The sequence below is a fragment of the Olea europaea genome, chromosome 14, assembly GCF_002742605.1.
Source record: "Olea europaea var. sylvestris chromosome 14, O_europaea_v1, whole genome shotgun sequence".
Taxonomy (NCBI): domain Eukaryota; kingdom Viridiplantae; phylum Streptophyta; class Magnoliopsida; order Lamiales; family Oleaceae; genus Olea; species Olea europaea.
Genome location: NC_036250.1, coordinates 7,228,991 through 7,254,374, shown reverse-complemented (window position 1 = coordinate 7,254,374; position 25,384 = coordinate 7,228,991). Strand labels below are relative to the sequence as shown.

General features: G+C 34.7%; 1 protein-coding gene across 1 annotated transcript; it reads right to left on the bottom strand.

Moving 5' to 3' along the window:
- Positions 1-16,743: 16,743 nt before the first annotated feature.
- On the bottom strand, positions 16,744-17,326 carry LOC111408987 (non-specific lipid-transfer protein 2-like). Its single transcript, XM_023038867.1, has one exon. It carries the CDS (start codon positions 17,247-17,249, stop codon positions 16,959-16,961), a length of 291 nt encoding a protein of 96 aa, XP_022894635.1. The 5' UTR covers positions 17,250-17,326; the 3' UTR covers positions 16,744-16,958.
- Positions 17,327-25,384: the final 8,058 nt, after the last annotated feature.

The window sequence follows — 25,384 nt, the reverse complement described above, 5'->3', positions numbered from 1 at the left end:
TTCTCCTGCCTCTGAGGTGTTGCCTCCTCCGAGGCCCGTGAGTACAGTCCTTAGACAGGCGCTCAACCCTGCCTCGAACTTCCTTCACCCCACTGGAGCTCGATTTCAAAGGCCTCGCCTTCACAGTAGAAGTGGCCTTAAGAATGGGAGCCATATCTGGAGCTGGGTACTCCCTCTTCTTGAATTTATCTGCACAATACATTAGGTCAGCATCAGTATCAGAACAAAAGGACAAGAAAATTGTAACTGTGGGAGCTTCGTACCTCTGGATGCCATTAGCTCAAAGTCCAGAAAATAGCGACTCCTGTCAATCAAGTGGTCGAAGTGGCGAAGCTTCAGAGGCCTCCTGTAGATGTCCTCTATTACCTTGAACTCCTCACAGCTGAGCTCGAATCTCGTACTACTATCTGCAAAGTAAGTCCCAACAGTTAGACAAATTCAAACCTTGGCTTCAGAAAACAAGTAGGGTCTGGGAGACTTACGAGCTTCGTAGTACTGGGTCGGCACGGTGCAAGTAAGGGCTTTGTCCCCCTCCATTGCTTGCCACTTACCTCGCACCCAGAACCAAGACTCCTTCCACCCCTTGATAGAGGAAGGAAGTCCCACCACAAAAGGTGCGTGAGCCCCCCAAGGCGTGAGGTAGTACCACTCCCTAGACTCCTTCCCAATCACCCGAGGCTGGAACAGGGTCATAAATACATGGAGAGGCATGTCCTCCCCAAGTGACACTTCCTTCCACAGGAAGTACGAGCCGACCAGCTGGCTCCACCCATTCGACAGAACCTAGGTCGGTGACAACATGAAGTTCCTAAGCACCGCCCTGAAGAAGGGGTGCAGAGGTAGATGCATACTTACCTTGAATAGGTATTCACTGACGGCCATGCAGCCGGACCTCGGATAGCAAGCCCGCTCGTTCGGCTCAGGGACTAACATTTCTATGGAGTGGGGTACACTATACCTCTCCCTAAGTTCTCCCAACCTCTTCCACGTCATGTTCGAAGGTACCCTAGACGCCCCCCACTCCTGGGTATAATCTACAGGCTCCTTGGTCATGGCATACCTATCCACCTTGGACTCCCCCATCTGACCGACCCCATAGTCTAAAGACGCCACTGTCACTAGCTCTCTACTCGAAGTGGACTCCATTTTTTCAGTAAAAAGACAATAAGATGGTATTTTCTGCAAAAAAATACCTAAGGGAATTCGACACAAATGGAGATTGGCCGAAAATTGAAATTACAGTCAACCTCGATGCCGGAAAAATTTGAAGATTTAAGAGAATATCAGAGTGCAAGTGTTCGAAAATCCTGAAAAATGGGATTTCCTCACCTTTTATAGAGGTCCAGGATAAACCCCGGCCATTAGATCAAATCTCACTCAATCTGAGCCCACAATTTCAGATCCAATCCGAGGCGTTGAATTCAAAGGGTTTTTCAATCCTACGCCTCATATTCATGCGTGCCTCCCACGCACCTCTTACAGCGCGTCTGCTTCTGAAAGCGCCAGCTGCCCTCATAATTGCGTTTTTAATACGACGGCAGCAGGCGCCTTGGAAGTCGTAACGGTTTAGCCACTTTTCCTCGAAAACAAGCACAAGACATCAAATCATTGGCTCAGCTATCAAGGCACAATCATCACCATTGGACCTCGGCTTCATCTCATCATTCAGCAACAAGCCTCGCAGGTTCGGTTCCTCAACCACCTCGGCTTCCTCCTCAACATTCAGCAACAAGCCTCGCAGGTTCGGTTCCTCAACCACCTCGATTTCCTCTTCATCATTCAGCAATAAGCCTCGCAGGTTCGGTTCCTCAACCACCTCGGCTTCCTCCATCATTCAGCAACAAGCCTCGCAGGTTCGTTTCCTCAACCACCTCAGCTCCCTCCTCAACATTCAGCAACAAGCCTCACAGGTTCGGTTCCTCAACCACCTCGACTCCCTCTTCATCATTCAGCAACAAGCCTCACAGGTTCGGTTCCTCAACCACCTCGGCTCCCTCTTCAACATTCAGCAACAATCCTCACAGGTTCGGTTCCTCAACCACCTCGGCTTCCTCTTCAACATTCAGCAACAATCCTCACAGGTTCGGTTCCTTAACCACTTCGGCTTCATCTTCAAAAGTTCAACACCTCGCCTACTTCATCGCTCACCCACAGCAACACTTCTCTAACTCCAACCATGATATAAATATCTATACTTAGACTTGGAGGACTATTATTTGGGGTTCAAAAATTCTTTCAATTTTTAGGGTTCAAAAATTCTTTCAATTTTTACTTCATTAAAGTCCACGCATTACATAAATGAATATACTTGGATTTGGGGGACTATAGTTGCGTGTTGTCATACTTGGCCAACCTACCTGGGACAATGGCCCACTCATGACGATCCACATGGCATTCCTGCCGAGGTGGCACACAATGCCGAGGTTGGCTACATCCGAACTGCTTCGAGCCGAAATCTATCTGCCGAGGCTCCTTTTTGTCCGAGGCCCATTGACCGAGGTCTACGAACCGAAGCCAGGCTGCTGGAACCTTTGAGAGCAACTGAGGCCCTCAAGTGGAAGTAGCATAACAAATGGCCGAAGCCCCGAAGCTGATGCGCGAGCCTCTGAACCACAAGGAAATATCCTCTATGGTCACTTCTCCCAAGAGATCGCCTACACAGATCTTATTCGAATGATTGATGGAACGTTTGTCATAAGCATAAAGGTCAAGTCTTGTCACTAGCATGGAGGCCCTGCACAAGCAATAAATGCTCCGCAAGCTAGCAAGTCAAGCCCCATACCTAGGAAAAGATGTTTGAACTAAAGAGATGAGGCCACATGCCACTTCATCCAAGGGCTCCCATTTCATATGTACTACTATAAATACTTCCCTTGTGTAATATCAAAAGGCTAATGCAAGAATTAATACAAAGAACTACATTTACTCAACTCTCTCTCATTTTACTTGCAATACACAAATCGAGTTTATACACATTTACCTATACATTTATGAATACCGGTTGGTAATTATTGTACAATCGGATTATGAACAACCCGACGAATTCCAAACGTCATCGTCCCGCGTCGTTGGGCTACTCTCACGCCCTTTGAACCGCTCGTTTTAGACCGTCCACGTGTCTTAGCGTGTTGGACATTCGCCCACGCAAGCGCGGGTGGGACCGACATCTGTTGGTGCACTTTTTGGGGTCAACGTTTTCCATAGATTTTGTTATTCAGAGTAATTTAGAAAATTAATCGACATTAACATGCCATTTGTTTAGATTCAAATCCATACACAGATAACTTATAAAAGATCACCAAATTTTATTTCCTTTGTTATTAGATAAACATGACTAATCAAGATTCAAACAGTTTATTTTTCAAGAACTCCTTGATCATTTCTTCCTCTGAAGATATCTTGTACACATCACTTCTCAGGCTATCACGAAACCCCGGCATAGCATAGGCCAGATTGCAACTGTTTTCACGAGAAAACTCCTCCGAAAAATCACGAAACATCTGAGTTCCATAGTCATTACCAAAGTTAAACACAACAGGTTGATCAATGTTTGGGTAAGCATCGACACCACGAGCATGACTTTTAGAATTTGAGGTAGACAATCTGTTGTTCAGATTCTTCATTGCAGTCTCATTAGAGCCTGATCCTTCAATGAGGTTCAAGTTGACAAGATTCGAGGGTTTCCAAGAATGCATCACAGGTGATGATGGAGCTGGTTGAGCATTCTTGAAAAGCATCCAAATCGGGATGAATTGTTGGAGTTTCTGTCTATCAGTCATATTTTTTTCCGTCATATTGTTTTGCCATTGAACACAAGGAATTGATTTAGTGGAGAGATTGGTTTATATAGGAGATGTTGATATGTGTGTGAACAAGGATACAAAAGTAATAAAGAATGTGATTTCATTTAATGAAAGTTTTAAAATATGGTCTCTTAGGAGCTCAATAAATGAAGATTTCTGGTTTTGGGAGAAAATCATACTTATTCATTTTATTCAAATTGGTGCTTGTGGTACATTCTTATATATTTTTATTTTTTCCTTTTGAATTTGGCCACATATTTATCACAAAGATCAACACGAAGGAACAAAAGCTGGCAATATTATTGTGGAAGGAGAGGAAAAATGGAAAAAATAACGGCTAGTTTCTCGAGTATGGGATTAGGAAAGTGATAATTATGCAACAGTCAAAAATTTAAATTAGAAGCAAGATTACGAAATTATATTTCATGGATTTTTTAGAACGACGTCGTTTTGGTCATGTTAAATGCAGTTAAGTTTGGCATTTATTTTGAGAAAAGCAAGTACTTTATATACAAGGTTAACTAATTAAACTTTAAAAAACTCAAAAAGAAAAAATATTTAAGAAATCAAAGTCAAAACTAGTGAATAAAGTGAACCAAAAAAGCAGAATTAAAATGGAATAATTAAAAAAACAAAACAAAACAAAAAAACAAAATCTATTTTGTTAGGAGAGTGGATAAATAGGAGTACTAGTTGTACAATCATGAGCCTAGAATAGGATGATTTCAAGTCTAATAGGAATATGCTCAAGCATGCATGAAATGTTGATCAAATAAAAAAATTTGTAGATCATATTCTTTTATGGGATTACCTAATTTTTTTTATTTTTTATTTTTAATGTTGCTATAATGAATCGTGAAATTTACGTGTTTCATGTTTATAGCTTAAAACCAAAATCATGATGATGAATTTTTAATTGGATGTGTCTTCAGAATGTAGTTTTTAATAAATAAAAAGAGAAACGGAATGAATTAACTTCTAGTCTGTCATTAGACGGTAAATTAAAAAAAAAATGCATTGTTCGGTTAGTTAAGAAATAAAGCAATATCATGTTAGTAGTCCCTCCGTGATTTCTTAGTATTGGAAACAGTGGCGAATCAAGGGTTCGAGTTCAGCTAGAGCAAACTGTGAGCATTGAAAGTTTACTGTCAACGGCCAACGTTCATAATAGCGGGACTGTTTATTAATATTTAATTAAATAATATTCAAAAAATCGCACACCACTAGAATTAGAATTAGGTACGAACTTTCATTTCGAATGAAAAAATTGTTTCATAATTTGCAAAATGCTCTAATTTATTTTTCAATTAAACAGGCAATATATATTAAAAAAATGCCAATATTTAGTTTACAATTAAAGTTAATTAAACAAACATTATTATATTAACTACTTGTGGCTGCAATTTCGATTTTCTTTGTTCTAGAAAGCTTTTCTTTCTCAAGTGTACCCAAACCCAATCACTTGGTTTGAATACTCTACATCTTTTCTTTTTGCTATCTTGAGATACATTTAATTCAAGCCCGTAGTTTCTATCTAAACTACCATCTACAATAATAGTTAAATGAATTAAACCAAATAAAGTTAGCAGATTTAAGCCATAAACCATATCAAAATGTGTAGTAGAAGTATTAGTTGATACTAAATTAGTTCCCAACATATTCCATAGATTTGGACCCAAACAGTTAAGGACTTCAAGATTAAAATATAGATTTCCATGCCTCAAATCACCAAAAATGCACCTAAATTGTCTATCATACTCAATTAAGTTTTTGCAACATACTAGAATATTATAAACTAGTAAATGATTGCTTATGAATGCATGTGACAGATGATTTATTACTCTCATAGAAATTTTAGATGCATTAATATGTGTAATGGTACATGCCCTATGTAGAAAACTATTACCTCATGCTAGACCATCATCTAATCTATGTATGGGATATTGATAATTTACCATGTCATAGTTGAATGCTTCTCTTTCAATGCTTACCAAAATCACCACTTGTATTAAATCAATTGGATATTCAATGGATCGTATCCTTCTAATTAATTTTTCTTAGGACAAGTCTTTGAATTCTTTGTTTTTGATATGGCATCTAGTATGAAAAATGTTCTCCTGTTGCTGCTCATCATCGTCCACCTTGATTTGTGTAATGAGAGCACGCATCACCACAAGTGTTTTCCTACGATCTAGTACTCTACTCGATCACCGCCACTAGCACCCTCTAATTCAGGCATCTCATCCCCATCATTATCACTCACTACTTCTCCATTATCGTGCAAGATCATTGCCCTTTGTTTGGACATTGAGAAACCATGCGCCTCGACCCAAGCACGTAAAGCATTTGATATCCTAATTCATAGAAGGTTGGAAGTCCGCCTTGGGTCTACGCTTCGCTAGCAACTTCCTCTTTTCCCCTTAGTGATTCGGTATTGCTACTCAAAACAGTCTCATCACCTCTATTATCATCCCACTTTAGCTTCCACGAAGACTAAGAACCCAATGTGTATTTAGATGCTCACTTCTTTTTTAGCTGATGCTCCATCTTCGTAGTTACATGTATCACGTCCTTCAACTCCACGTAATATTGTAGTTCTACTACATCAGCTATCTCTCCATCCAAACCATTCAAAAATCAGGCCATGGTGACCTCCCTATCCTCTTCAATATTCGCTCTCGCCATATCAATCTCCATCTCTTTATGATAATCATCCACACTTCTAGAACCCTGGTAGAGGATTTGCGATTTTTATGAAGTTCCCTATAGTAATGATTAGACATGAACATCTTCCTCATGATAGTCTATATTGGCGATCGATCGGACTCCCTCTAACTGTCCAAAATTTGACCGTTCTGATTTCTGATTTTTATTGTACAAATGGCCATATTGATCTTCCGGACAACAGGCGGTCGATCGGACAAGTCATCCGCAAATTCAGATTTTTTAACGTTTTGGATTCTATAAATACTCCCAATCTCTTGCATTCATTTCATCACTTCTAAGAGCTTTAAATTGAGATACTTTCAAACTTTAACTCTCTACGCTTTATTTATCTCTATCAATTCATTCACTTTTGAAAAACGTTTGATTGAGTTTACTATTGAAAATCATTTCATTTATCAAAGTTTTTCAAAACTAACACTTGAGCTTCACTTATTGTCATTCATTGAAGTGTTAGCTTGCTTCTTTCCATTGTATTCAACTTTCAATATATCTTTATTATGGAAGAAGATTCCTTTTTGTAAAGTTTACATTTGATTGAATTGTGGGTCGTGTTGAGGTCCCGGAAAGCTTAACGTTGTAAAAGGATCGATGTTCCTTGTTTGTAAGTCACCGAAAGCTTTGTAGAAGGTTATCTTGCTTGCTCTTTATTTTATTGGCAAATTATTTATATTAGCACTTATTATTGAAAAAAATTTAATTAACCAATTCACCCCCCTTTTGGTTAGTCATTCTTGGGCTTTCAATTGGTATCAGAGCGAGGTATTCACTTTTAAAAGATTTTACAATCTTGAATAATAGCTAACCAAGTGTTTCAAACTCTAGAGGGGCACTCCACTAATCGACCCCCCCTTTTATATGGCACACACTACAATTATTGAAAAGCTAGAATGATAATATATGTGCAATCCATTGATTATAATATTTGGGAAGTTATCGAATTTGGTCCATATGTTCCTACTAAAACTACTAAAATAGATGGCAGACCGGATCAAAAAAAAAATTATAACTAGGGAAGAATATGATGAAAAAGATAAGAGAAAATTGTCCTTAAATGCCAAGGCTAAAAATTTGCTTTATTATGTACTTGATAGAAATGGATTTAATAGGATAAGCACATGTGAATCGGCATATGATATTTGGCATGCTCTTGAAGTCACTCATGTTGGTACAAGCAAGGTTAAAGAAACAAAAATAAATTTGTTGGTTAAAGAATTTGAAAATTTCTTTATGAAACAAGATAAGTCCATTGTTGATATGATTACACATTTTACCGATATTGTAAATGGTCTTAAAGGTTATGATCGTAAATTTACTAATGGTGAACTTGTAAGTAAAATGCTTAGGTCCTTGTCGGAGGAGTGGAGCTCGATAAGAATGTTGATACCAAGGATATAAATGCATATCCTTTGGAGGAGTTCTATGGCACATTAATGACCTATGAGCTAAATAATACAGAAATTAAGGAGAAAACAAAAGAGATGAAAATGGAATAATTATACGTAACAAGGCTAGATTAATGTTCCAAGGTTACAATCAAGAAGAAGATATCGATTTTGAAGAAACATTTGCACCCGTAGTGAGACTGAAATCCATTCTCATGCTTCTTGCATTTGTATGCTTTAAAAGTTTTATACTTTATCAAATGGATGTGAAAAGTGCATTTTTGAATGGATTTATTCAAGAAGAAGTTTTTGTTGAGCAGCCTCCCAATTTTAAAAATCACAAGTATCCGGATCACGTCTTTAAACTTAGAAAAGCTCTCTACGGCTTGAAACAAGCTCCAAGAGCTTGGTATGAATGTTTAAGCAAATTTCTACTTTCAAATGGTTTTTCTATTGGAAAAGCGGATACTACACTTTTCATAAAAACTCATAAGGAGGATATACTTATCGTTTAAATTTATGTTGACGACATCATTTTTGGCACCACAAATATTAGTCTTTGTGGAAAATTTTCAAATTGTATGAGTAAAGAATTTGAAATGAGCATGATGGGAGAAGTAAAATTTTTCCTTGGCCTTCAAATTAAATAAACAAAAGACGGAATTTTCATAAACCAAAATAAGTACATCTTAGAAATGCTCAAAAAAATTGATATGCACGACATTAAGCCCATGAACACACCAATGAGCACGACTTTAAAGCTCGACAAAGATGAGCATGGCACTCCGGTTGATATCACAAAATATCGAGGTATGATCGGATCCCTTCTTTATTTAACTGCTAGTAGACCCGATATTATATTTAGTGTATGCTTATGTGCTAGATTTCAATCTAATTCTAAGGAATCACATCTCCGTGCCGTAAAATGAATTTTTTGATATCTTAGTGGAAATAAAACCGTAGGACTTGGTATCCAAAGGGTACTCACATTGATCTAATTAGTTATTCGGACGCCGATTGGGCCGGATGTAATGTTGATCGCAAAAGCACTAGCGAAAATTGCCACTTTCTAGGCTTTGCACTTGTGTCATTGGTCAAGCAAGAAACAAAATTTCGTTGCATTATCCACCGTCGAGGCGGAATATATTTCAGCCGCAAGTTGTTGTGCATAAATATTTTGGATGAAACAAACCCTTTGTGACTATCACCTATCTTATAATTATGTGCATATCTTATGTGATAATACTAGTGCTATTAACTAATCTAAAAATTCCGTCTTGCATTCATGAACTAAACATATTGAAATTCGTCACCACTCTCTTCGTGATCATGTACAAAAGGGAGATATCGAGTTAGAATTTATCAAAATCGAGGACCAACTAGTTGATATTTTTACCAAACCTCTAGCACATGATCGATTCTCTCATGTTAGAAGATGTTTAGGAATTATTAACGAAAGTGAAGTAGTGTAGGTTTAAATTTTTTTTATCACTAATGTTTTTGCATAATTTTTAATTCCATGGTTAAAAAAATAAAAAAAGGCCGTATGACTTTCGGTCGACCGGAAAACTAGAATTTTGAACCAAAAAAAAATTGACAATCGGTCGTCCAGCTTGACGCGATTTTCGCGATTTATATCTCCCTCACCTCCATTTCTAACCCATTTTCCTCACTTCTCCTCTTCTTCCTCCTAGATATCCATCAAATCTACAACTTTTTCTTGAAATTTCCACAAGGTTTGAAAAACCCATCACTTTTTCTTCTTCAAACTCTTAAAATCCCCATTTCTTTCCAACTTCGACTCTTTTTTCTTTTTTTTCAACGGTCCACCGGGTTTTAAAAGTTTTTCCACCTTTAAATCATCATGCCTAGAGTGAAAATGTCAGGAAAGAAGTCAAGGAGGGAGAGACTACCAACTCCTTCATCAGAGGATGAACCCGAAGTACCAGAAAATCACTTTGATAAATCTCTCATTCTTATAGGTAAGACTGTAGATTTTGGCGATATTACACTTCAAGGACCTGCATTACATATAGAAGAGTTCTTTGAAAGCATGAGCTGGATTTCTATTGCATCCATGGAAGAAAATGTTTATCCTAAGCTTATGCAAGAATTTTACAAAAACATGATTTATATTCCTCGTCTGGGTAGTTATTTCTTGTTTTCTCAAAGGTAAAAGAGTTACAATTATCGATGCCGTTCTACGTTCTCTTCTTGAGTTAGAAGATTGTTCAAATCAAGTGTTTTTTCATATGGCTCATCCAACCTTTGAAAGTTATAATCCTATTGTTGCATGTCGTAGAGTGACCGGAAAGAATTTTGAACACCCGATAAAACTTAGTTCAAATTAATTAACTTTACCCTGTAAGGTTTTACACAACATCATCGCCCATATTATTCTACCTAGGAAAAGTCATCTCGATGAAGTAACTCACTTCGATTTATTCCTTCTTGACTCCTTCCTAATCAGCAAAAATTAGACTTTCCAACTATTGTTATTGGTCACATGAAAATAGTCCATTCCGCCACTCGCATAAAGGCCTTACCATTTGGCATGCTACTCACTAAGATCTTTAAACATTTTGAAATTCCTCTAAGTGGCAAATTCTCTATTTCTCTCCGTCCCACTGACACTATCAACATTCATACTCTTAAACGAATGAAAATAGTCAGAAGCATGGGCAATGGGTGGCCCGCACAAAGGAGTTTGATCTGGATTCGGGCCCTTCAACCTTACCCTTCGAAGGAGATGGCGAGGAGGAGGATGATCAGGCTGACGACGCACCACTCATTACCAGTCCTCCACATGACATTTCAGGATCAAGTGCTCCTCCACCACCTTCTAGTCGTTTTACGTTTACCGAGGATCACTACAATCTTCTCAATTGATGGCTTGACTTTCTTACCTCATCTATCGACAGGCTTGGCGGGATGCTTCACCAATTTCAAGTTCAGCAAGACACAATACAAGCTCAACAAATGACGATGCAAGCTCAGCAAAATGCATTTTATGCTCAGTTTGATGCACTTTTCCCTCCACCACCTCCTCCGAAGTCTTAGATATAATTTTATGCATTTGTATTGTACTCTTTATGTGAGTCTAAACTATTAACCGCCATTGTCTTTAAATTTGCTTATGTATGACGTCTAAACTATTTTTATGCTTTGTGTGTTAAATTAAGGGAGAATGTTGTATGATTTTATATTACTCTTAAATGCTATATCTTTTTGCTTATGCCAAAATGGGGAAATATGGTGAGATGATTATGCATGATTTAAATTGAACATAAAATATTAAATATGCCTTGAATATATGGTCATGATTTGTAAATGTTAGGGGGAATAGATTACATGATAAATTTTTTAATGTATATTCTTTTGATATAAATTGTTAAATTTATCTTGCAAATCGTTTTGTTTGTCATAATCAAAAAAGGGGGAAATTGTTGACATATAGTCAACTTAATCCTCAATGTTTTGATCATAACAAACAAGATTATTTTTATTTCTAATTAGTGATGATAGTTCAATATTCAAATCAATCATGTATCATCAGACTTCAAATGAAGATCAAAGTGGAAGCTATGTATTCAAGTCAAATCATTCGAGACAAAAAGCTTAAAAAATAAATATCAAGAAAGATCTAAATCAAGAGCATGAGAGACGACATCAAAGAAAGATCAAGACGAGGCAAATTTCGAAGTAAAGACTTGATTTCTTAGTCAAAATCTAAAGGTGCTAATGCTTTGATATTTGGCAAAGAATAGTTAAGTTCAAAATCTTGCTATGCATTAAAAATAATTTTTATGCACTAAAATAATACAAACGCAACCTTTTTTATCAAGCATGAAAATGACTTTTAAAAATGATATATAGACTTTAAAGACATTTTTATTATGAAAGCTTAATTAAAAATATTCTTCAAAGGTCCATACACTTCAAAACTCTCAAATCGGAACAAATGAGATCAAAACGTGAAAAGACCTTACTGTCGGGACGGTCAACCGCCCAGAGAGGCGGTCGATTGGCCATGAGAGGCGGTCGATCGGACTCCTCCAATGGTCCAAAATATGACCGTTCTAACTTCTGATTTTACTGTACAAACGGTTATATTGGTCTTCTGGAAAAGAGGCGGTCGACCGGACAAGTCATCCGTAAATTCAGATTTTTTACCGTTTTGGACTCTATAAATACCCCCAACCTCTTGCATTTATTTCATCATTTCTAAGAGCATTAAATTGAGATACTTTCAGGTTTTAACTTTCTACTCTTTATTTATCTCTATCAATTCATTCACTTTTGAAAAACTTTTGATTGAGTTTACTTTTGAAAATCATTTCATTTATCAAAATTTTTCAAACCTAACACTTGAGCTTCACTTACTGCCATTAATTAAAGTGTTAGCCTACTTCTTTCCATTGTACTCAACTTTGAATATATTTTTATTGTGGAAGAAGATTCCTTTTTGTTAAGTTTACTTTTGATTGAATTGTGGGTCGTGTTGAGGTCCCGGAAAGCTCAACATTGTAAAATGATCGGTGCTCCTTGTTTGTAAGTCACCGAAAGCTTTGTAGAAGGTTGGATTGCACCATAAGTCAATCACATTTAGTGAAAAATGTCTTGCTCGTGACAGAGAGCTTGGTAACGGATGACGTAGATCGTGATTTGATCGAACTTCCATAACATATCGTTTGCATTCTCTATCCCTTTTTCTTGTTATTTTTCAAAGTTATCTTGCTTGCTCTTTTTTTTATTTGCAAATTGTTTATATTAGCACTTATTATTGAAAAAGATTTAAATAACCAATTCACCTCCCCTCTTGGTTAGTCATTCTTGGGCTTTCACCATCCACGCCTCTTGCTGATCCAAATTATCTCAAATATCTTCAAACAATCTCTCGAACCATCGTATCACCTCTCTCGAACCATCGTATCACCTCATTCGACGTGTTGACTTAATTATTATTTTCGCTTGAAGTAGATTCATCTTTGTTAGACATCCTAAATCTAAAGTACTATTTAACTCACATGTATACGCTCATTTATTAATCGAATTTGGCTTTTTTCCCCCTATTAGTCTCACCACTCTTATCTTTTTCCATTCAATGCTTTCTTCTAAGTGCTTCAAAGAACTAATATGATCTCAACGAAGTTTTACCCTTAGGATGTGAGTGAGAAACTATAACTTAGAATCTTAAGGAAGGAAATAAAAGAAGCGAAGAAATTTGACACTTTGGGTAAGAACTAATAATAATCCAAGAAATTGGTTTTTGAAGTTAGATTGGACAACCTTTTTTAACTCAAGGAAGAAAAAAATTAAAATGAAATACTGCTGACAATTTTCGAATTTTTGCTCAGAAATTTAACTACGATACTAGCATAAGAAATAGAAACTAATTTGGGTGCTAAATTAGCACACAAACACTTCTGAAATTATTTATTTTATTTTATTTTATTGGTATTTTTATAGATTAAAGACTCAAAAGAAGAAGAATGTGAAAAGCGCCAAGAACCAAAAAACAAAATAAAAGATTCAAACAAAAGAGACAAAGATATAACCTTGATTTTTGGAGCCTAGGCTCTAATACCAACTGATGCGAATTCACGTAACAATAGTAACTAAGAAACCAATGTAAGATTGATTGAACTCCAAGAAAGTCAAGAATCAATGTTTAGAATTTGATCAAAAAAATAGTGAACCAAATAACCAATAAAATTGCCGACAATATGCTGATCTCATGATCTCAAGAATCTCACCCGAATTATTTAAACGCCATAAGAAATAAATTTTGCTAAGTTCAAATTTTAGTTCAATGAAGAATAAAATCAAAACCAATTATGCCTCTCAATAATATCTCTCAAATGTTAATTCCTTACAATGAAAATAATGAGTCATGTTTGCATGGAACTCATAAAAACCTTAGTTAAAATGAAATATAAATCTAAAAAGACTAAGATACCATAAAATAGAGTTTTAACATAAATAGAAGATTAAGTGAATTAGGAAAATTCGCATGTCGAAGATGTACGATGCGGCTAATGTGGTTGCATAGGTCAAGATGAATTTCAACTTTTTGTCTCGGTGTCTTCACATGCAGCCTCATAAATGTTACAACTATGCGGTCGCATAGTGTAGCTTCTCGGCCCCTTCATCTGCTACTTGAATCAAGTTGATCTATCATGTTTCTTCTCTTGAGCCCAATATGAAACTTGTTTCTTTATTTGTTGTGATCGATGTTTCATTCACTATAACTTGAACAGGTAACCCTATCGTTTCTTTAATCCTCTTAGCTCGCGACCTAGTCGTAGGCCCTTCTTCAACGATTGCGTGTCAAAAATGTAATTTGGGATGCAATCGCATAGGTCAACATGAATTCCGTCTTTTTATCTCAGTGTCTTCACATGCGGCCGCATACATGCTACAACTATGCGGTCGCATAGTGTATCTCATAGTGCTTTTCTGCTTGAATCAAGTTGATTCATCATGTTTCTTCTCCCAAGCCCAATATGAAACTTGTTACTTTGCTTGTTGTGATTGATGTTTCATTTACTGTAGCTATCGCTTCTTTAACCCTCTTCGCTCGCGACTTAATCATAGGCCATTCTTCAACGATCAATAGATCCTTGCCTAGACTTGCCTTCATGCCATGGATCACATCGTTAACTTTTTTCGACAAGTTCTACTCGACCTTGCATGATGTATAGTTGAGACCTCTTCCATCTCTCTAATACAACACGAACACCCTTCCGAACCCTCAAAACTCCACCTCTTCTAGAGAACGTATTCCCTTTTGGATCAAGAATACTCAATGAAATGAGATATTTTTCTTCAAGTTTGGAATATGTCGAATGCGATCCAAGTATTCTACAATTTACATCCACGAGTTTCAATCTGATTCTGCCAATACCAGCTACCTAACCAGGTTCATTGTTATCATGACAACACCACCTTATGCCACCGTTTCATATGTTTCAAACAAATCTCGATTGAGACACATATGGAATGTACAAGTTGTATCAAAAATCCATTCCCCATCAAAATCGTGGAATAAAGGAAACAATATTTTTTAATAAAAATGTGTGAAATAAAGAAAATAATATTTTCCTAAAAAAATCCAACTTAATTTGTGTAAAAAAACCCAATAAGTTGGCTGCGATAGGAAAGCAAGTGGTTGAGGGTGGGATGGTTGGAGGTGGTGGAGAAAATGTAACAGTAGAGAGAGTGGGAAAGGAACGGGTGATCTTTGAGTTAATATGTATAGTACCTGATACGTAGAATTGTTATTAAGATTCTTAATTTTATAACTTTTAAACATAATAGCGCGATTGAGCTTAATTTCCTATTTTATTATTCACTAATGGTATTATATCTTGTCAAGTGAATAGACCAATGCACGGTTCCTCCAACAAGCATCACAAATACTCAAAATATCAATTCCATTGAAAGAGGAGTTGAGATCAAATTGAGCCACGCTACGTGTACAGATGGTGGTTTATAGATTACGCTAGAGGGTGGGATGGGTGGTTCATTTTTGAGAGGGGGATACATGGGGCCTAGCCCCACATGAGGGATTTGTGTGGATCCTGTAGAACAGTTTTCTGTACACAGGGAATTGCTTGATCAAATTTCACGATTCTATTATTAATTTTTTGTGATCGCCATCACATATATCTTTTGATTAAATAATAAATACAATTCAATGTCTGTTGTTCCCATGTACTTGTCATAATGCCCCCACTAACGAGGAATTTGCAAGTAAATTTTGAAATGGAAATTTGAGTGGGTCACGCCTGGAAACTAAGCCTTTGTTCAAGTCCCATTTCGGAAAAAATAAAAAATAAAATAAAAAAATAAAAATAAAAACTCATTTTGAAATAGTAGATTGGTGGAAAATAAGTGGTTAAAAATTAACTAAAAGTGTTTTGAATTTGTTTATAATATTATTTTGTTGAAAATACGTTTCAAAAAAATTAATTTTTAGAAAAATTAGGCTCAAACAAGCACTAAATAAATTACATATTTAAAATATAGCCATAATTTGTACTATCAAAATTAATAAATTTTTAACTTATAAATAAGACAAAAGTCACTAAACAAAAAATTACGAGAAAGTATATTTGAATAACGTTTAATCTTAGCTATGTAGTATGAGAAAGATTCGCATCGGTGTAATTTATAAAAATCAAAGATAGAAGACTAAGTCCCAATTTATCTCTTTTCAAAATAAAACTTTCTCATACTTATTTTCAATTATATATTCACATAATAAAATATTTTACAAGTAGACTCAAAAAAAATTTCCTACTTTTTGACCACATATTTTTCAAAAATATCACTATTTAAAACAATATTTTTTTGGCAATAATAGCCATCAACCAGAGGCTAAGCTCCATTAATTTAGATAATGAAAATCTTATCCTGGGTTATGTTTCAGGAAAGACCTGACGTAGTTTTATACAGATACTGCTAGGAGATTGAGTCAATATTATATTTTTAGTAGCTACTGATCAAAGTTGATAAAATATATGATTGAAAAAATAATAAAAATATTGGCTTTCATGAAATTTATTATTAAGATTTATTATTAAGATTTATTGGCTTTCAGATTTACTGATCAAAGTTAATAAAATATATGATTGAAAAAATAATAAAAATATTGGCTTTCATGAAATATATTATTAAGATTTATTGTAAATTTTGACTTAAATTTTCATCAACTTATTTAATTAAACCAAACAGGGACTAAACATATGTTTGGCAGCTGTATTTATAAATCGATATAAATAAGTGATTGATAAATTAATAATACATATGAATCTCACGAAATCTGTAAATATGTAATAAAAATTTATTATACTTTTTAATCAACGTACTCAAAGCGAGACATCAAAGAACAACACAATAACTTGTAAGGGCTTGTCTTGTAAACAGTAAACTTATAAAGCATTTCACATTAGTTTTGTCGATACACACAAAACTATTCTTATTATTCATGACTCGCGAACACATTATTTTTACTTATAAACTGGTGAATTTTGATTTAATTTCAGCAATTGGGAACCGCCACCCCGCAGCTGCTAGCAACCTTTTTTGCATTAGGGGAATTCACATACTTCCCGAGATTTGGATCCTTGATATATCCACAGAGGCAAGGCTTCTGTTCCTGGAGTTTTTTGCAACAGGCTGCGGACGGTGGCTGCCCTGACGTGATCGCACCCAGGCATGGACTTAGCTGCAAAGGACTGCAAGTAACTGCTTCACTCACATGCAATTCACCAAACAGCAACACCACTGCCATCGCCACCATGCACAGGACAGCACAACTGGCCTTCTTCATCTTCAAAATATGCAGTCTTGTTTATCGACTAACCAGAGAGAGAGTATGGAGGAAAATTTATGCAAATTTTGGGGGTTTTGGGGGTCACAATTTATAGAAGTGGGGACAAGTCTACGGAACTTGCTTGCAAAATTATAGTGGGTATGCGTCAATGGAGTAATGGGAAAAAAGGACACTATGGAAATCTACTGCCAATGTATTGATAAAATTAATTGTCCAAGAAAATTTTGTCCTACTTAAGACTTTTCTTTGCCTAATTCGATTTGCAGTCCCGTAATACACGGGATAAGTAGAAATTTGGATCATATTATTCAATTCTCTCTTCTTCTTTTTTTTCTTTTTTTTTTTCTTTTTTCTACAAAAAATAGATGTAGAGGATAAAATCCAGCATGACTACCTACGTTCGGGATGGTCGGACCTTGTTTGGCCAATTTTAGACCTCCTAGCTTGATATGAGAGGTGGGTCATACTAATTTGGATCTCTAGCCTCACGGGACGGGAATATTTTTCATTTAGTGCATTTTTTTATAATGTTTAAGTACTTATAAGTTATGAATATGACGAAAGTTATAGATAAGAAGTATGTTTAATCAACTTCAAATATTATTTCAAGTTAGTCAAGTATGCTCTTGATTGTGTTTTCGTAAGGAAATTATTTTAACAAATAAAAGAATTGATAGGTCAACCAACCACCCTCATATTTTCTTGGCCGAGTTGGCTCCTAAGCAGCCAAATAGACTATCTGAAGGTGACTCAACTCACTTTACATCTCTATGGGTGAAGAAGCAATGAGTGGTGGATATTTGGCACTAAAACCATAATGCTAATGGATTTTGATTCGATATTGAAATAATTAGTTTTATAATGCTAATTAATAAAAAAGAATTGACTGGTCAACCACCAGTCCTTGTATTTTCTTAGCCAAGTTGGTTCATAAGGAGTCAAATGGACTATCTGAAGATGACTCGACTCACTTTACATGTCTATGGGTAAAGGAGCAATGAGGAGTAGCAGTTATTTGGCATTAAAATGCAAGGTAATGCTAATGGATTTTTGCGTAATAATTAGTTTTATAATGCTAATTTATATATATTTTTTAAAATGAAATAGTACATGCACACACCCAAGTGCGAATTCTTTTTCTTTTTCAATTAAGCAATAATAAATTATAAAAAGACTTTTCTGAAAATTAAATTAAACATAAAAAATATTCATTAAAAAAATTAACTCTCTTGAAAAATAGTAAAAGCTAAACGAAGCGATCACAGCCTTTGATAAATTGTTAGATAGTGATTTTATGAATTGATTTTTTGACCGTTGGAGGGAAAAGTGGGTTCTACGTGTAAAAAAAGAAATAAAAAATGACGGCTTAAATAGTAAAATAACAATAAAAATAATAATTTTTATAGGTTGAAAAATTGCTATCAAACATGCAATAAATAAATCTAGAATTGGCGTGTAATTGACTTCCAAGTCTTGGTCTTGTACTAGTCATTACTTTATTGCGGGGAACCACGGAGAAACTTTCCAAGTGATTAATTGACTAATCAAATACATATTAGAAGCAAATGCATTGAATGGTAAGCGTCAAGCCGGCAATTAAGAGGTGCCATAGAAATTATTGACGTTGAAATTTGTGTTGAAGGATTATAGTTATAGCAGCCCTTCATGTACGGAAAGAGGGGTTACAGAACCCCTCCAGACAAGACACAAGGGAGGGTGGTTTTTTTTATATCCTATTTTACTCACATGGCGTTCACCTCCATGTGAGATTTCTATATTAGTTCTGTAAATTCCTTTCTGTACAAATGGAATAATACTTATAGTTAGGATATTACTCAGGCTTTGGTCACATGAGAATTTTCTCTGTGCAGCTCAAATTAATTCTTGTGTAGGATTTGTAATTGGTCGACCTTATTATTTTAAGATGGACTTGATAACTCTTGATGGTCGACTAGAGATTTATTAATGTAATGAGTCGGATCTATGCTAGGTTTGATCGTGATGAAATTTTTTTCTTTTAGAGTTGGCTTGTGTCATCAATTTAGCTCGTGAAGCTCATAATCGTGTAAGAACATGTGAAGCATCAAGCCCAAATGGCTACTATGATGAAACTTTGATGAGTTAATCAAGTTATTAAGAATTTTAATTTGGTATTGTCCTAATTAGAATATGACTTTGTATTTGTCTATCTACATAGATTATAACTTCTAGAAGCGTGAGTTGAAGAGGGAACAAGTCCCACAGAGAGATAATAAGTGGAAGTAAGAGTAGCAAGGTAAGGACCGCATATAATAGGGGGGTGGGAAATCCATTAAATTCCCCAGAAGTTGGGAAAGCCAGAACTCTTGTAAACCTGCTTGGTTTACTACTGATGATGAGATTAAGAATCTCATATTGGAAAAGAAACTAAACATTGCGTTTTCATTAAGAAATTGAAATATTTCATTTTCTCGGGAATTTTTGTTATTCTTCGCCTTACCAAGTTGATAACATCTATCCTTTTTCTTTTTTCTTTTTTTCAAATATAAGTAATTATCGTTAGTATTTTATTTATCCTAATTTGTGAGATAAGAATGTGCTATTTTGAAGGCAAGACTTTGGGTCATTTGTAGTCTCCTCTTGTAACTACCAAGTGAATTTTTCTTATTATGTAGATTATTGAGGGTTTGGGATATCCTAGTTTTCACATAGTGAAATTTCTTTTACAACATATTATTTTCACCGTTTTAGAGTTTTCCTCGTGAATCTTTATGTTTTTTTCATCCATTTATTTAAATTTTGTGTCTCTTTAATATTTCTTTAGACAAAAATCCTCTAGGAAAAATTCAGTAATATTGTATTTTATAACTATCAAAGTAAACCTGTAATAAAGGGGAGAGATTTTAGAAATTTGGATAAGTACCCTCTTTTTAAAAGCCAAAAAATAAAATAAATAAATTCCAGTTTTAAACTTTCTTATTTTGACTTTCTCCCATCCCATTCCTAAAACAATAATGTTAATTGAATAATTGTACATCATTGTATACATGGTGATGATGATGAGAGAGAGAGAGAGAGGGGAGGGGGGGGGGGGGGGGGGGGGGGGAACCTTTTTTATAAAATCAGGTTATCTTTGTAATTACGCATGTTCGTTACTAATTCTTAGAATCAATTTTTTTACTATTAAAGAGAAAAGTGGGTTTCACTTACGAGTGAAGAAGTAAAAAAATGACGATTGACCATGTTAAATAACGGTTAAAAATTTGATTTTTTGTCTTGAAAAATCAAAATCAAACAGGAGTTTAATATTATTCACATCATCAATTTATACACAATGATTTACAAGCAACATCACGCTACCTAAAATCGCGGAATAATGCACTGCACTTTGAATTCTGTACAATCAATAATCAATCATGCTATTATATATACAAAATTTTTTTAGAATATTGATTGACAACATCACATTCATCTTTTTGGAACCTATTTTTTAAATCAAAGGCCCAAATTATCAACCACAAATGTCAATAACAATTGTATAAATAGCTTTATTCATCAACAATGCCACCAACCCAAATACTCCCAAACTAAACCAAGCCAAACCTCACCCAAACCACATCCCTTCCCTCACACGCCAGTCCATCGATGGCGTTAATTTATCTCGCATCGACGACTGACAATCCCCACCATTCACTCCACTTAAGCCTCTGAGATTGTTCACTTCACATACTGGACTACGAATGCGGCTCATTTCGATTAGATGGTTCTCAGCCCATAATCATCTGTTGGCTCGTCTAGATCACAGCCCACTTCCACTCAAAAGGCTGCCTCAACACCCAAGTCATTTTAAAAAGTTCAAAAAATTTCTAGCTCTTAGATCCTCGCCAAGTTCTTCATTTAGGGAAAATTTTCATAGGACATCACTTTAATTTACATATTGAGTCTTCCCTCTTATATTTTTATTTTAATTTGACCATTCTATCTATAATTGTGATTGTTAAAATTTGAGTGTGACCCAAAATCTTTGTTAAAGACAATTGAGATTTCTAATTAAAGTGCACATTAAGAAGAATTATGCCCCCGTTTGGCCCCCATTAAATTTCATTACATTACATTCAATTTTTCTCTCTCCTATTTTCAATCACACAATCTTTCATAAAATAATATTACAGATTTATTAAAAACTTTTCCTTCATTTTCAATCACTCATTTTTCGAAAAAAAAAAAAACACAGGCCAAATGGGGGCTATATTTGGAATGCTTTTGAAATCCTTTTCGAAATCTATTTAACAAATTCTAGTTGAAATTCTATTTGAAAACTCTATTGAGAGTTGAAATTTATGTTGAACTTAAACAGATCAAGAAAAACAATTTTTGGGCATTCTATTTCATTTAGAACTCTACTTCCAGACTCGGAGTGTTCCCTATATATATATATTTGATTCTTTTCTACATTTTAGTTTGGTTGTTTAACCTCTTTATAAGTTTGACAAATGTAAACACAAAATCTTTGTATTTTTTTTCTCCATATTATAATAAAACATTCATTCTCTGCAAATTATTTTATTATTGTATTCTTGCGATCAATTACTTTCATATTGCCCATATTTTCTCATTCTTTAATTATTTGACCGAATTCTTAACAAGTGGTATAAGAACTTTTGGTTTTGAAATCTTGGAAAGATCGAACTTTTTCGTGATGGCAACTATGAAGATTGATGTTACGCTATTGGATAGATGTACAAGATTTTCGTTGTGGCAAATTAAGAGACGAGTATTACTCACTTATATGGGATTGATTTTGTTGTGTTTTTTGCCGTTTTCATATTTGTTGTTTAAAGACACGATCTTATTCTTAGATAGTCGTGATCTTATCATTGAACAAGTTTATGATACTCTATCTTCAAAGGAGAAAATAAAGAACATTGTTGAGGTTTATAGATATGGCCTTGTTCTTGATGGTGGTTGTGCAAGGGGCAAATTAAGGTTTAACTTCAAAATTTATTGGAAAAATTTGGGTAGTGGTGTTAACCAATCAAGCCGACTCGCGAGCCGAAACTCAATGCTCGGGCTCGACTCGAGTAAAATGGTCCGAGCTTTTTTGGGATCTCGAGCCGACCTATTGCTCGACCAAGAAATCAAGGTTCAGCTCGAGCTTTCGGCTTAGGCCTTACCGAGCAGAGTCAGGCAGGCTCTTTTTTTTTTTTTTAATAATGGCAGCACCGTGTTGCCTAAAAAATCAATAAGGCAGCAACCTATTGCCTTTAAACTGTAATTAGATTTTTTTTTAAATATAGGCTCGGACTCCCCGAAATGGGGCTCAACCTGGGCCCGCTCAAACTTTTTTCGAGCCTAGTGGACGAGCCTGATTGCCAATCCTAAATTTGGGGCACTTAATTAAGAATTGTTATAAGTTGCGTAATTGAGAAAATTTGGCTACAATTTTTCAGAAGGGAAAGTAATTATATACCTTAGATGAAGCCATTATTGAAACTTTTCTTGATTATAGAGAGCTTTTACTTGAAACTTTTCTCGATTATAGAGAGCTTTTACTTATGTCTGACTACAACTCCAATTCTGACAAGGCCTGGATTTTGGATACGTCTTGCACTTTTCATGACTCCTAATTGGGATCTATTTTCAACATATGAAAAATTTTCAAAAGGTGTTGTGATGACCGATAATTACACACCTTGTTGGATAGTCGTATTGTTCGAATCAAAATAAAGATATTTGATGGGACGGTTAGAACATTTGATGCAGTGAGACACGTTTCAAATCTGGAGAAAATCTTATTTTCATGACTACTCTTGATTCAAGGTAGAGTTTCAAAGGTTATCAAAGGAGCTCGTGTTGTTATGATGGGACATAGAAAATCATTTATATATCTTGCAGGGTGATATAGAATTTTCGGGTAATCGGCATATTTTAAGAATTCAAGTGGATTTAGAATTGGCTTCTGTACTGTTGGAGACTAATTTGGAGTCTTCGTTTAAGAATACATCTCAGTTGAATTTTAAAGATATGAATAAATCCGTCTTGTCACCATTATCGACAGTGTCATCGTATTCACTTGCTAAAAATAGACCCATTTTTTGTCATAAAATTCCATATAGGTATAATTCTGGTGATTTTATTGATGTTTTGAATGCGGTTAGGAGTGTTGATTTTAGCCAAGATTCTTCTTTTAATTTATTCAGTTGTGATTCCATTACAAGGCTTGTATCGACCCTATTTGGTAGTCACTAAATCACTTTTACCCCTAGTTGGGGTAGTAGAGGTAGAGAATGTTCCAGTTGGAATTGTTGATGGAGAAGTTCGTTTTTGTTTTTCATTGAAGAGTTCAAATTTATTCCTCGCAGTAGAATTTGTCTCTAGGTTGAGATTTTTTTTAAGTTGGAATTCGTGTTAAGATGAAGACTGTCACACCCAAATTCTTTGTTGAAGATAATTGAGAGTTCAAATTAAAGTGCATATTAAAAATAATTCTATTTGGAATACTTTTGGAATCCCATTCGAAGTTTATTTGACAAATTCTAGTTAAAATTCTATTTGGGAGCCTTGTATAGAGTTAAAATTTGTGTTGGACTTAAAGAGATCAAGATAAAGAAATTTTTGGACATTTTATTTCATCTACAACTCTACTTCTAAGATTTGGATTATTCCATATATATATTTGGCTCTTCTCTACAATTTAATTATGTTGTTTAACCTCATTGTAAGTTACACAAATCATAAATGTAAAGTAATTGTATTCTTTTTCCATATTATAATAAAATTTTCATTCTCTGCAAATTATTTTATTATTGTATTCTTACAATCAAGTACTTTCATATTGCCCATATATTCTCGTTCTTTAATTGTTTGATTGGATTCTTAGCAGTGAAAAAAACTAATAATCACTTTTACATGGCTAACAGAATGCATATATAATCCAATAATACGATATTGACAATTAAAAACAAAAAGTCAAATGAAGGGTTAAGAAGCCTAAATTTGCCATTGTGCGATCCGGTTCATTTTATTTGATAAGTTTGCTATTTATTTAGCATCAAATAAGAACCAAGTCACAGAATGCATATATAATCCAATAATATGATATTGCAATTAAAAACAAGTTAAGAAGCCTAAATTTGCCATTGTGCTATCTGGTTCATTTTGTTTGATAAGTTAGCTATTTATTTAGCATCAAATAAGAACCAAGTCACAGAATGCATATATAATCCAATAATATGATATTGCAATTAAAAACAAGTTAAGAAGCCTAAATTTGCCATTGTGCTATCTGGTTCATTTTGTTTGATAAGTTAGCTATTTATTTAGCATCAAATAAGAACCAAGTCACACATCCCGCCCAGGGCCGGCCTCGAGAATTTTGAGGCCCTGGAAGACTCATCATTATGAGGCATTTGAACGTAAATTTTTTACAAACGTAAAAATACTCTAAATGTTTAAATAAATAATATATTTATATTTTAGAAGAAAATTGGGTAAAATCTATAAGATAGAATTGCAAAAATAAAAACAAAAATTCCGACAACTCTAGAGACAAGGTTAACATAATATTTAGCGAAATTATCCCGTTTGTGGAAAAAAAAATTGTCATGTAAGTAGTTATCTTCAAAATTATTTAATTAAAAAAACTTGAATGAAGTGTAATTTAGAAATCGTGAAATAGTTTTTAAAAACCATAATTTGAAATCCTTTGAATATTGTAAGGATGACTTGTAAAGAGAAAAATAATTTTCAGTTATAAAAAGTACAAAATTTAGTGACTAGTTTGCAAAATAGTGAGAAATATAAAATTTTTAGATGATAATATGATGAGTTATGATTATTTAGTGATTAAAAACATAACTAGATTCATATGATCTTGATTCAAAAACATTTTAATGAATTCAAGATTTTGAAGGATTAAAGTGAAAATAAGTTTTGAGGTCAATAATGTATTTGTACCAAATGTGTATTTATTGGAGTATCAAAATTATCCTATCAACATTGGACTCGTCCCGAAACTCGCGATAAATGACACATTATGAATTCGAGAAAATGTTAATTTGGATAAAGCAAATTCAAGTTGTAACTCATTAAAATAACTACTTGATGTGTAATATTATTTTTTAAATTAAATCAGATTACCCTAAGGACATTGA